Source organism: Rhineura floridana, chromosome 17 (assembly GCF_030035675.1).
Source record: "Rhineura floridana isolate rRhiFlo1 chromosome 17, rRhiFlo1.hap2, whole genome shotgun sequence".
Lineage (NCBI taxonomy): Eukaryota > Metazoa > Chordata > Lepidosauria > Squamata > Rhineuridae > Rhineura > Rhineura floridana.
The window spans coordinates 12,040,774-12,053,160 of NC_084496.1; the positions used below are offsets into that span (position 1 = coordinate 12,040,774).

The window sequence follows — 12,387 nt, forward strand, 5'->3', positions numbered from 1 at the left end:
AGCATGGAATTTGCCTTTTTCACAGCTGCCGCACACTGGGTCGACATTTTCATCGTGCTGTCCACTACAACCCCGAGGTCTCTCTCCTGGTCGGTCACCGCCAGTTCAGACCCCATGAGCGTATATGTGAAATTCAGATTTTTTTGCTCCAATATGCATAATTTTACACTTGTTTATATTGAATTGCATTTGCCATTTTTCCGCCCATTCACTCAGTTTGGAGAGATCTTTTTGGAGCTCTTCGCAATCCCTTTTTGTTTTAACAACCCTGAACAATTTAGTGTCATCAGCAAACTTGGCCACTTCACTGCTCACTCCTAATTCTAGGTCATTAATGAACAAGTTGAAAAGTACAGGTCCCAATACCGATCCTTGAGGGACTCCACTTCCTACATCCCTCCATTGGGAGAACTGTCCGTTGATTCCTAATCTCTGCTTTCTGCTTCTTAACCAATTCCTTATCCACAAGAGGACCTCTCCTCTTATTCCATGACTGCTAAGCTTCCTCAGAAGTCTTTGGTGAGGTACCTTGTCAAACGCTTAGTTAATCTAGCTTTAATAATACTTTCTACCAGTTTTCCAGGGACAGAAGTTAAGCTAACTGGCCTGTAATTTCCGGGATCCCCTCTGGATCCCTTTTTGAAGATTGGCGTTACATTTGCCACTTTCCAGTCCTCAGGCACGGAGGAGGACCCGAGGGACAACTTACATATTTTAGTTAGCAGATCAGCAATTTCACCTTTGAGTTCTTTGAGAACTCTCGGGTGGATGCCATCCGGGCCCGGTGATTTGTCAGTTTTTATATTGTCCATTAAGCCTAGAACTTCCTCTCTCGTTACAACTATTTGTCTCAGTTCCTCAGAATCCCTTCCTGCAAATGTTAGTTCAGGTTCAGGGATCTGCCCTATATCTTCCACTGTGAAGACAGATGCAAAGAATTCATTTAGCTTCTCTGCATTCTCCTTATCGTTCTTTAGTACACCTTTGACTCCCTTATCATCCAAGGGTCCAATCGCCTCCCTAGATGGTCTCCTGCTTTGAATGTATTTATAGAATTTTTTGTTGTTGGTTTTTATGTTCTTAGCAATGTGCTCCTCAAATTCTTTTTTAGCATCCCTTATTGTCTTCTTGCATTTCTTTCGCCAGAGTTTGTGTTCTTTTTTATTTTCTTCATTCGGACAAGACTTCCATTTTCTGAAGGAAGACTTTTTGCCTCTAAGAGCTTCCTTGACTTTGCTCGTTAACCATGCTGGCATCTTCTTGGCCCTGGCGGTACCTTTTCTGATCTGCGGTATGCACTCCAGTTGAGCTTCTAATATAGTGTTTTTAAACAACTTCCAAGCATTTTCGAGTGATGTGACCCTCTGGACTTGGTTTTTCAGCTTTCTTTTTACCAATCCCCTCATTTTTGTGAAGTTTCCTCTTTTGAAGTCAAATGTGACCGTGTTGGATTTTCTTGGCAATTGGCCATTTACATGTATGTTTAATTTAATAGCACTGTGGTCACTGCTCCCAATCGGTTCAACAACACTTACATCTCGCACCAGGTCCCGGTCCCCACTGAGGATTAAGTCCAGGGTTGCTGTCCCTCTGGTCGGTTCCATGACCAACTGGTCTAGGGAATAGTCATTTAGAATATCTAGAAACTTTGCTTCTTTGTCATGACTGGAACACATATGCGGCCAGTCTATGTCCGGGTAGTTGAAGTCACCCATTACTACCACATTTCCTAGTTTGGATGCTTCCTCAATTTCATATCTCATCTCAAGGTCTCCCTGAGCATTTTGATCAGGGGGACGATAGATCGTTCCCAGTATTAAGTCCCTCCTGGGGCATGGTATCACCACCCACAACGATTCTGTGGAGGAGTCTGCCTCTTTAGGGGTTTCGAGCTTGCTGGATTCAATGCCTTCTTTCATGTATTGAGTGACTCCGCCACCAATACGTCCTTCCCTGTCCTTCCAATATAGTTTATATCCAGGGATAACCGTATCCCACTGGTTTTCTCCATTCCACCAGGTCTCTGTTATGCTCACTATATCAATGCTCTCCTCTAAGACCAAGCACTCCAGTTCTCCCATCTTGGTTCGGAGGCTCCTAGCATTAGCGTACAGGCACTTGTAAGCAGTGTCTCTCTTCAAGTGTGTTGGGCACTTGTGGTTTGGCCTGTGGTAATTTTGCTCTTCTGAATTTATATCCTGTGCCCCTGCTCTCACAATGCCTACTTCTAGGCCTACCCCTTTTAAAATTTCATCATTTCTTTGGTTTTTATCCCAGGGGGGAGGTTTATTCCAAACCGGACCTTTCTCAGCTCCTGTCGGGTTTCCCCCCTCAGTCAGTTTAAAAGCTGCTCTGCTACCTTTTTAATTTACCATTGCCTTTCTCTGAGGCTGAGAGGCAGTGACTCAGCCTCTGTCCAGAAGACAAAGTATGCTGGATACCTTCCAGCCCCTCCTCTCTACCGTAGCTCTCTGGAGAAAACCGCATGTCAGTTTTATTTGTTCAGTTCGTATGCTGCACATATAACATAGCTCTTGGAGAGGTTTACGAACAGTGGTTTCACCCTTCTTGGGGGAGGCAGGAGACTCTCCCAAAGCTTTTCCCCTCATGGACTGTAGTGTAGTGGCAAATTCAGAAGTGCAGGGTCCCTTCATGATAGTCATGCCACACACCCCTCACAGCCATGCCCCCTTTCCCACTTTCCCTCGTCGTCCTTGCTCTCCTTGTCATCTCGCTTGCTAATCAGCATGAAAGGAGAGGCTGTGTGTTAGCTATTGAGAAGAGTCTTCTAAGTGGCTGGCTCACCTCCTTACATTTTGATTTGCTCCAATCAGCATGAAAGGATAAGGACTCTTCTCAGTGCCTAACATGCTCTCTTTTTATGCTGATTGGCTTTCATTCATACATAGGGACCTGGCTGGGACCCTGCTCCCAAAAAAGTAACGGGTCTACAACACCCCCCCCCCGCATCCCTGGATGACTACACCCCTGCTCATGGACCACTTGAAAATTGGTGAGGGACTTGGCAGACCACTTAATGATTTCTCAGCCTCTTGTAGCAATTGTAATGAGCTGTGCTAGATGCTGTACGGTTTTTAATTGAATCAAGATTAGACTTCTTCATTCTAGCTTCCTGCTAACTTCTCTACTAATCCTCTCCGCTCCTTTGCCTCCTCCCACTGTCCATTCCGCTCAACGTCCTGATGGGAGTTGTAGTCCAAACATCTGGAGGGCACTAGGTTTGTTTGTTTATTTGTTGGGTGTGGTGCAATGGTTAAGGTGTTGGACTACGACCTGGGAGACCAGGGTTCGAATCCCCACACAGCCATGGAGCTCACTGGGTGACCTTGGGCCAGTCACTGCCTCTCAGCCTCAGAGAAAGGCAATGGTAAACCCCCTCTGAATACCGCTTTCCATGAAAACCCTATTCATAGGGTTGCCATAAGTCGGAATCGACTTGAAGGCAGTCCATTTCCATTTTCAGATTTATATCCCACCCTTCCTCCCAGCAGGGGCCCAGGGCGGCACTAGATTGGTGAAGGCTGATGGCGTAGAATATTTGCAAAACTGGATTTGGTATCAAATTCTGGGATCATCCCCAAGTTTGTTGTGTTGTTGAATAGGCTCCCACTCTTTGCGTGCATCTGCGGCTGTTGGCGACGCTGTAATCCATGCCAAGAATTACGTAATTATTTACGTAATAATTTTTGTAATCAGCTGCTGCTGTATACATTATATAAATCATACAGCAGCATAAGGAATAACAAAAAATATATGCAATTTTTCAGAAAAAATAACGGGGGGAAAAGGGAGAACCGGGAATTGCGATAACAAGTTGAACACAATTTATGGCAAATCGTAACTGGCAGCCCATTTGACAAATTGAAAAATGATAGCGAACCCCATTCCGAGTAGAGAGTAGCTTCTCTCCGACAGAAGCCTGCCTTCCTGCATTGTTAACGGACATGTAACAAGCAGGGGAGGAGGCCTGGCCCTGGGGACAAGGCATCCGCTTTGCATGCAGAAGGTCCCAGGTTCAATCTCCGGCATCTCCAGGTGGGGCTGAGACAGAAGGCCTGTCTCAAACCCTGGAGAGCCCCTGCCAATCAGTGTGGAGCAGCACTGAGTCAGATGGGGCCAATGGTCTGATCCAGTATAAGGCTGCTTCCCATGTTAGCAGAATTAGCATAATCGGACGAAAATTCAACCAAGCATCTTCTTTCAATCTGCCTCCTGTTCCCCCCCCCCACTCACCGGGACTCTCTCGTCTTTTGAGCAGAAAAGGTCAAGGCGAAGTCGCAGAAGCAAAGGGAAGATGAATTGATTCAGAAGATCCACAAACTGGTACAAAAAAGAGACTTTCTTGTTGATGACGCTGAAGTGGAGAGATTAAGGTAAATATATATATATATATATAGGGGGGAAAGGACAGGACTGTATGAGAGAATGATGCATTTAGAAATGTTTTAAATAAAACAAACAGGGATACCTGGAGGGCTGCTGCCAGTCAGTGTAGACAATACTGAGCTGGATTAATAACAATAATAATAGTAACTTTTACATTTATTAGTCGCTTGTTACCCGAACGTCTCCAAGTGATTTACAACAATGTTATAATCACAACAAATATAAGATACTGTAAAACAAAACAATGGAACAAGACCATCCCATATAGTCAAAGGGGATGACCCAGACCAAGGGGCTGACTCTGCTTCATATGTCCCTATGTTATTTGTCTGCACCTTCTGCCAATCATCACTTTTCATTTCATCTTGAACTTACATGGAAAAATCCCGGAGCCATTCTGATTCCCACCCACCAGCAATGGAGATTGGTCCATTAAGGCAAATGGGGCACCACCCCACCAACTTCAGTCTGCCTTCAGCCAGCCCCCAGCTGCCTGCCTTCTGACTTGCATCCTGCCTAGTGGGTGGCTCTGCCTGCCAGCTTCCTCCTCCTTAGTCTCCGTGTTGCTCCTGGTAGAGCTCAGCAGGGAGGAGGGCGGAGAGGGCAAAACTAGAACGAGTTGGCTGTGCCTGCTGTTGTCTCTGGCTCCCCCTACTGTTGGGCTCCCTGCCTTCCGCCCCTGCAGGTCCCGATAGCCACCGGCCACCACTGCCTACAGTTTATTATGAATTTTGCTTCAAAACAGGGAGAAGGAGGAAGACAAGGAGATGGCCGAGTTCCTCCGGATCAAGTTGAAACCCTTAGACAAAGTTGGAAGATCTCCAGCCAGTGAGTTTTTAAAAACAATTTCAAAGAACCTAGTGAAGCCCTCCCCATAAGCTGCTGAGGCTTCAGGCTTATGCAAAGCAACTGTGCGAGGAGGTTAGACAATGTCTGATCTTCATTGGGCATTCCTTCCAATTAGTTTCCTGGGAGGTTAGATGACAGTGAGCATTCATCCTGATTTGTCTGTGAGGTGCTTCTATGTCTTCCTAATGTGTTCGCCTGTCATTTTCTTAACGGCAAAAAATCCATTTCCTTTTCTTAAGGTGGCTTTGTTGCATTTTGGTAACAGACCACTTTAGTCCACTCTAATTGTGCAAAACTAAGGTGACGTCCACGCCGTACATTTCAAGCACATGGCTTCCCCCAAAGAATCCTGGGAACTGTAGTGGCTGGCCACTGTGAGACCAGGATGCTGGACTGGATGGGCCATTGGCCTGATCCAGCAGTGCTCTTCTTATTTCTTGATATTATAATTCTAGGCATGTCTGCTAAGATGGAAACCCTGTTAAGTACAGTGGGGCTTCCTTACAGATAGCAAGGATGGGGAACAACCTCCAGTTGTTGCTGAACAACAACTTCCATCATCCCGGGCCACTGACTATGCTCCTGGGGCTGATGGGAGTTGTAATTCAGCAACATCTCTAAGGCCATAGGTTCACTACCTCTGGGCTATCAATTCCCAGAAATGGCCAGTGGTCAGGGATGATAGGAGATTGGAGTCCACCAACATCTGGAGAACTTACCCACTATGCCGCACAAGGGAAAGGACCATAGCTCAGTGGTAGAGCATCTGCTTTGCGTGCAGAAGGTCCCGGGTTCAATCCCCAGCATCTTCAGGTAAGGCTGGGAGAGGCTTCCTGTCTGAAACCTTGGAGAGTTGCTGCCAGTCAGAGTAGACAATACTGAGCTAAATGGACCAGCCGTTTGACTCAGCTTTGTATGTCCCTAAGATCTTCCTGCTTTCCCTTCTTAGGGTTCTTTCTCTTTAAACAGGGCCTGGGCAACTTCCTATGTTCCACAGGTGTCGGTTTTGAGGGTTAGGAGCAATTTTTAACCACCCAGACTGGATATTAATGGTGTCCCCTATTCTGACTGCCACAGGTACGCCCACAGAAAAGAAGGCAGAGCCTCCCCCTCTTCCCCCAAACAAGCCCACCATCGCCAAAACGGGAATAGCTCTAATTAAGGATTGCTGTGGGACCACCCAGTGCACCATCATGTAGCGCCATCCTCTCGGGCACCACCTCCTTTTCAACACCCCGACCCAATGGAAGAACTGTGGACGGAAGACGGACATGAAACATCCACACATCTTGATAGTTGAGTTTCCTGTACTGGTTATTTTTTTTTTTTACAGTAACTGTTTTGTGCTGAATGTACCTGTCGGTGAATTCTTCACTGTTGCATGGATGACTCAGCAAGCATGCTTAGGTTTAAGGCAAGGAGTATATCTATGTATAACTATATCCAGAGGACAGGGAAGACTTGTGTAAAAAAAGAAAGGAAAAGACACATGTACTAGGGAGATGTTTCATGGGTAACAGGCAGGTGCCACTTTATATATGGAAGAGGCAATGGCGGTTGGTGGGTGCATGTCAGCGGAATCTACTCTAGGTTATAGTACAAACTTTCAAAGAGCTGTCTAAGGTGCCGAACTTAAAAAAAAGTTTCAGCACTTTGGACATCTCCTTGGAGGATTGGACTAAAGCCTGGAGTGGATTCCATGGCCCCACTGAGATGGAGCTGCCACTGGGGCGGAGGACTCCGCCACCTTATGCCCAGCTGCGAATGAGGAAAACAAAAATCGTACCAAGTAATATGTAGAATAGCAATTTCAGTTGTTCTGTGAGTAGAATAGGATGCATTCCACGCACTTTTCCTGTTGGCAGGTAACATTGTCTCCATGGGAAGAAAAACAGGAACCCATAGCGCGGCAGCTACTTTTAGTAATTACAGATGTATGAATAAATATTGTAAATAGACAATTGCAGGTGAGCATCTACCTGAAACTGCCTTCCAGTGATCTGTCAGACTGCAGTGATTCGTACGCAGCACAATTCTATACAGGTCTACTCAGTAAGTGTGCAGAGGATTGCAGCATCAGGGACTTGCTGTGACCCACAGAGTGTTCCTCAGCGGGGATAAAATACATTGAATATTTTGTTGTTGTTTTTAAAAAAGTTGTTGCTTAAGGCTGTAAGTCTATGCTACGTACAGAGAGTAAGCTCCATTTAACTTCCATTTAACCAGAGAAGTCTGGGATTTCACTGTTAGGGACATGAGGTCCCTCCAAACTGGTGGTGGTAGTTTTCTTCAGGCATCTTCTGCAACATGCCATTGATACAACAATAGTGCATTTGTGGTTCATTTAAACTGGACACAACATTTGGCTTTATTAGTTCGGCAATACTTCCCCAGTGACATTGCATTCTTGCCATCAGGAGAGGCCCTCTCGTGCCACAGTGCAACAAAAGCAGGACAAAAAAACAAACACCAGAACATTTGCAGTATACGAAGTTACACGATTTCAGTAGGAAGTTATGGGACGTGCAGGGATTGAAAAAGAAGCAATATGTGTGCCCCCAACACTTTTGCAGGTCCAAACAGTATTCAAAACAGAATAGAGTAATAACTGCCCCGATACCATCATGAGTGCAGTCAGCGTGGACTAGAGGCAGGGAACTTTTTCAGCCTGAGGGCCGCATGCCAGTGGCTGGTGGGGGACAGAGGCAAATGAATTTGCACTGTACCTCTGTACAGTAGGCTAGTATCTCACACCCTCCTCTCCATCCTGGCCGGCAGGAGTCATCATCGGAGGTCAAGGATGAGTTCCAGGCAGACAAAATCACCAATGGCGGCTGGTGCCCATTGGGGCTGGTAGGGCGGAAGGCAGAGAGACCAAAAACAGGTGGAGCCAGAGCCAACGACTAGTTTTAGTTCTAACCCTGATCTGCTCCCTGCTGAGTTCTACAAAGGGTAACACTGGGACTGAGGAGGAGGAAGAAGCCGACAGGCAGGGACACCCCCTGCACTGGCTGTAAGTTAAGAAGGCAGGCGGGTTGGGGTTGGCTGGGGTTAGACTGAGTTTGGTGGGGCAGCTTCCCATGCGCCCTAACTGACAAGCCTCCACTAAAAAACACTCAAGGAGGAGGTGAGGCAAAGCCAGTGACAAGTGTGGCTGGGGGGTGGGAGGAGCCTGAGGGGTAAATCCAAAAGGTGTGAGAGAGGCCTGGAGGGCTGCATTTCTCTTTCCCTCCCTCCCTGGCCTGAGTTTCCCCACCCCTGACATAATCAGTCCTGGATGAACTGGACAAACGATCTTACAAATAATGGAGCTTCCTATGAGGCTGCAGGATAGCCATTTGTTCTAGCGCTGGGAAAGCTGTTGATTTGATATATAAATCGCAGCATGGCAAGCGTTAGCTTTCAAGGATCATGGAAGAATGAAAATGAGAATGCCAGGATACAAAGCCAAAATGAATCACCAGGCATCGTGGACTCAGAAGCAACGGCACCAAGCGTCAGCAGTCCACAAAATGTTGCGCAGGGAGCACTTTCGTCAGCACCTTCTGTGCGTCATTCGACACACAGGATTAAATGGTGGGGAAAATATATCTATCGTCTTTGTGGCAGGGTCGAAGTCACACAGACACTCCCCAAAGGCTGGTTCCCATATTACATGGGTCCTGGGCACAGATGTTTCCACCAAGGGTGTATATGTCAGATCACATAGGTGTTTCCCACACTAGTGTCAGCCTGTTGGGGTTTTGGAGAGCCCCCTAGGTGCCCCATGCAATGCAAATATCCGTATGGTCACAATTGGCACAAAGGCCATCTGCTGCAGAATGGAAACTGCAATGGTTCTCATGACTCCACATGGTAAACGCTTGTGGTCTTTCCTCTTCCAGAGGGAGCATGGGGCAGGCAGGGCAACCGGAGGGCCTCTTTGGGGAAGAGCTGTAGCTCAGTGGTAGAGCACCTGTTTGCACTCAGAAGGTCACAGGTTCAATCCCTGGCATCTCCAGGTAGGGCTGGGAGGGATCCTACTCCTAAATCTCACGACAGCCACTACCAGTCCGTGTATGCAATACCAAACCAGATGGATTAATGGTCTTTGTATAAGGCAGCTTCCTACATTCTCATGGGGCAGAAACCTTTTAAAGTCCTCAGCAAGCTTGCTGTTGGCTGCAGTAGTGTAGTGGCAAATCCAGAAGTGCACGGTCCCTTCATGACAGCCACAGCCACCCCCCCCTTTTTTTGCTGTGGGTTGAGAATTAGATCCTTGTTAATGCCTTCTTTCACAACAGCAGCTGCCCCTAGGAACCAATAAGCACGAAAGGGAAGAGTGTTAGCTACTGAAGAGAGTCTTCTCAGCAGCTGACTCACCTCGTTTCACCTTGATTGGCTCCAATCAGCAGGAAAGGACAAGGAATCCAGAAGTGCATGGTTCCTTCATGACAGTCACAGCCACCCCCCCTTTTTTGCTGTGGGTTGAGAATTAGATCCTTGTTAATGCCTTCTTTCACAACAGCAGCTGCCCCTAGGAACCAATAAGCACGAAAGGGAAGAGTGTTAGCTACTGAAGAGAGTCTTCTCAGCAGCTGACTCACCTCGTTTCACCTTGATTGGCTCCAATCAGCAGGAAAGGACAAGGAAGCAGGCTAGAAGGCTCTTCTTAGTGGCTAACACACTCCCCTTTCATGCCAATTTGACTCATACGATGCTGGAGACATAGGAACCCTGCTGGGACTCTGCTCCCAAACAAGGAAGGGGTTTAAGACTGCAGACTACACCGCTGGTTGGCTGTTGTGCTCAGGCTGTGCTTTCAGGCTTCCCATGGGCTTCTGGTTGCCTAGTGCAGTGTAGTGCTGGTCTTGAAGGGCTACCGGCCTGACCCAAGCAGCGCCTTTCTTATGTTGTTATTGTGACTGGTGCAGCAAACACAGGCAGGCATCATAAAGGACACGTATTCACTGTGGCATCCTTAGCATAGTAGCAAATGGTGAATTCCCACCGCTCCATCACAGTAGAAAGAAGCAGAGACTGTGCATAAATTTATGTAACACTGTCTAGAGAGCCAGCGTGGTGTAGTGGTTAAGGTGTTGGACTACAGCCTGGGAGACCAGGGTTCAAATCCCCACAGCCATGAAGCTGACTGGGTGATCTTGGGCCAGTCACTGCCTCTCAGACTCAGAGGAAGGCAATGGGTAAATCACCTCTGAATACCGCTTACCATGAAACCCTATTCATAGGGTCACCATGAGTTGGGATCGACTTGAAGGCAGTCCGCTTCCATTTCAGAATCCATTGACAGGAGATAGCCTTTGCACAAAGGGCAGCTGCAATTCATAGTTTAACAAATGAAGAGAAATAGGCTACTACTTCTCTCCAGTTTTCCAATCTGGACTCTTAGGGCCAAAGGCTGCTTTGCGTGGTTAACTCCTCCCCGATTTGGAGACAAACCTTCCTGCAAGACCGCATGTAAAATGGCTGGTGCAGTGTGAATGTTTATCATAGAATAGCAGAGTTGGAAGGGGGCCTAGAAGGCCATAGAGTCAATGCAGGAATCCAACTTAAAGAATACCCGACAGGTGGCTGTCCAGCTGCCTCTTGTATGCCTCCAGTGCTGGAGAGCCCACCGCCTTCCTTGGGGGAAATATGTGTATAGCTTCTCTGTTTAGAGAAAAAGCGTTGCATACAAAACAGCCCTTACACCAGGGCAGGCATCAGCACCTGGTGTCCTCGGGCAGTTGGCACAGGCCACTGACAATGCTCACTGTGCTCCCCCCCCCCCAATGATATAAATAGTGGCATCAAGCGATCCGGATAGTTGCTCAAGTGCTCTTGATGTAGCATTGCCCCCAGCTCATTGTGGGAGATGTCAAAAGGCAGCTCCAAACACACACAGCTTGTTGCAATGCTGCAGATGCCACCGACCGCCAGGGCATAACTAACCATGGCATTTGCTACCACGAGATGCAGTGATGTCTGCCAGCTTTAAGAATTCATGGGGGATAAGGCTGTCAGTGGCTATGTATTAATTCCAGTACCAGAGGTGATATCCTAGTTGCTGGGGGGGGGTATGAACAGGAGAGGGCTATTGGCCAATGTCCTGTTTGTGGGCTTGCCAAGAGGCATCTGGCTGGCTATGCTGTTATAGCAGATAGCAGGACAAAGTCCCTCTCAAATCTGGAGCCAGCTCTGCCTTATACTTCCACCCTTAAAAACAAAAAGCTTAAAACTTCTAAAGGCTTCATCAGCACGATACATTTAAAGCACTATCATAACACTTTAAACAGTCATGGCTTCCCCTAAAGAATCCTGGGAACTGTAGTTTGTTAAGGGTCCTGACAATGGTTAGGAGACCCTTATTTCCATCACAGAGCTACAACTCCAAGTGTTCCCTGGGAAGAGGGATTGGTTACAAGCCATGCATCTGAGCCATGGAAGAGTCCCTCAAAGATCTCAGGCTGGGATATAAGAGATCAGGTGGTCCTTGAGATACCCTAGACCCAAGTTAAACCTTGAACCTGCCCTGGTAACATATGGGAAGCCAGTGCAAGCGTTAAGCACCAGAGTTACGTGCTGGAGGTAACGTGTGCCCATCAACAGTATAGCCACAGCATGTGGAGCATCCAGTTGGAACTTCTTGGCCAGGAAGGGCCACATGGGCCAAAAACGCTTTGAGGCTGGGGTGTCATAGGAACATAGGGCTTCACCCAACTGAGTTATACTCAGAGTAGACCCACTGAGATTAGTGAACACAAGTCAGTCGTGTCCAGTAACTTCAACGGGTCTGCTCTCGGTGGGACTAGCATTGGATGCTTTATACTGTGTAAGGGCTTTGGGTTTACCTAGCTCAATACTGTCTACACTGACTGGCAGCGGTTCTGTAGCATTTCAGGTAGGGGCGTCTCCAAGCCCTACCAAGGAGACGCTGGGGACTGATCCTGTGACCTTCGCACGCAAAGCAGAAGTTCTGCCACTGAGCTACGGCCTTTCTCCAGACTGTTGCTAGCAAGTACTGGCGTTTCAGTCTGTAGCCCAGATGTCATTCTCTTTGTACCTTCAGTAGTCGAGAAAGTGCAGGCACATCTGTGTTAGAAGGATACCAAAATACGTACGTGTCATGTAACTCGTTAAAATAGCAAATAA

General features: G+C 47.3%; 1 protein-coding gene across 1 annotated transcript in view; it reads left to right on the forward strand.

The window, feature by feature from the left end:
- BMERB1 (bMERB domain containing 1) overlaps positions 1 to 12,344 on the forward strand; it is a 64,113-nt gene extending 51,769 nt beyond the window's left edge. Inside the window, exons 4-6 of the mRNA XM_061599933.1 lie at positions 4,280 to 4,394; positions 5,153 to 5,235; positions 6,334 to 12,344. Coding sequence (XP_061455917.1) covers positions 4,280 to 4,394; positions 5,153 to 5,235; positions 6,334 to 6,455 — 320 coding nt within the window. The 3' untranslated portion in view covers positions 6,456 to 12,344. The remainder of the gene's footprint in view (positions 1 to 4,279; positions 4,395 to 5,152; positions 5,236 to 6,333) is intronic.
- The last annotated feature ends 43 nt before the right edge of the window (positions 12,345 to 12,387 follow it).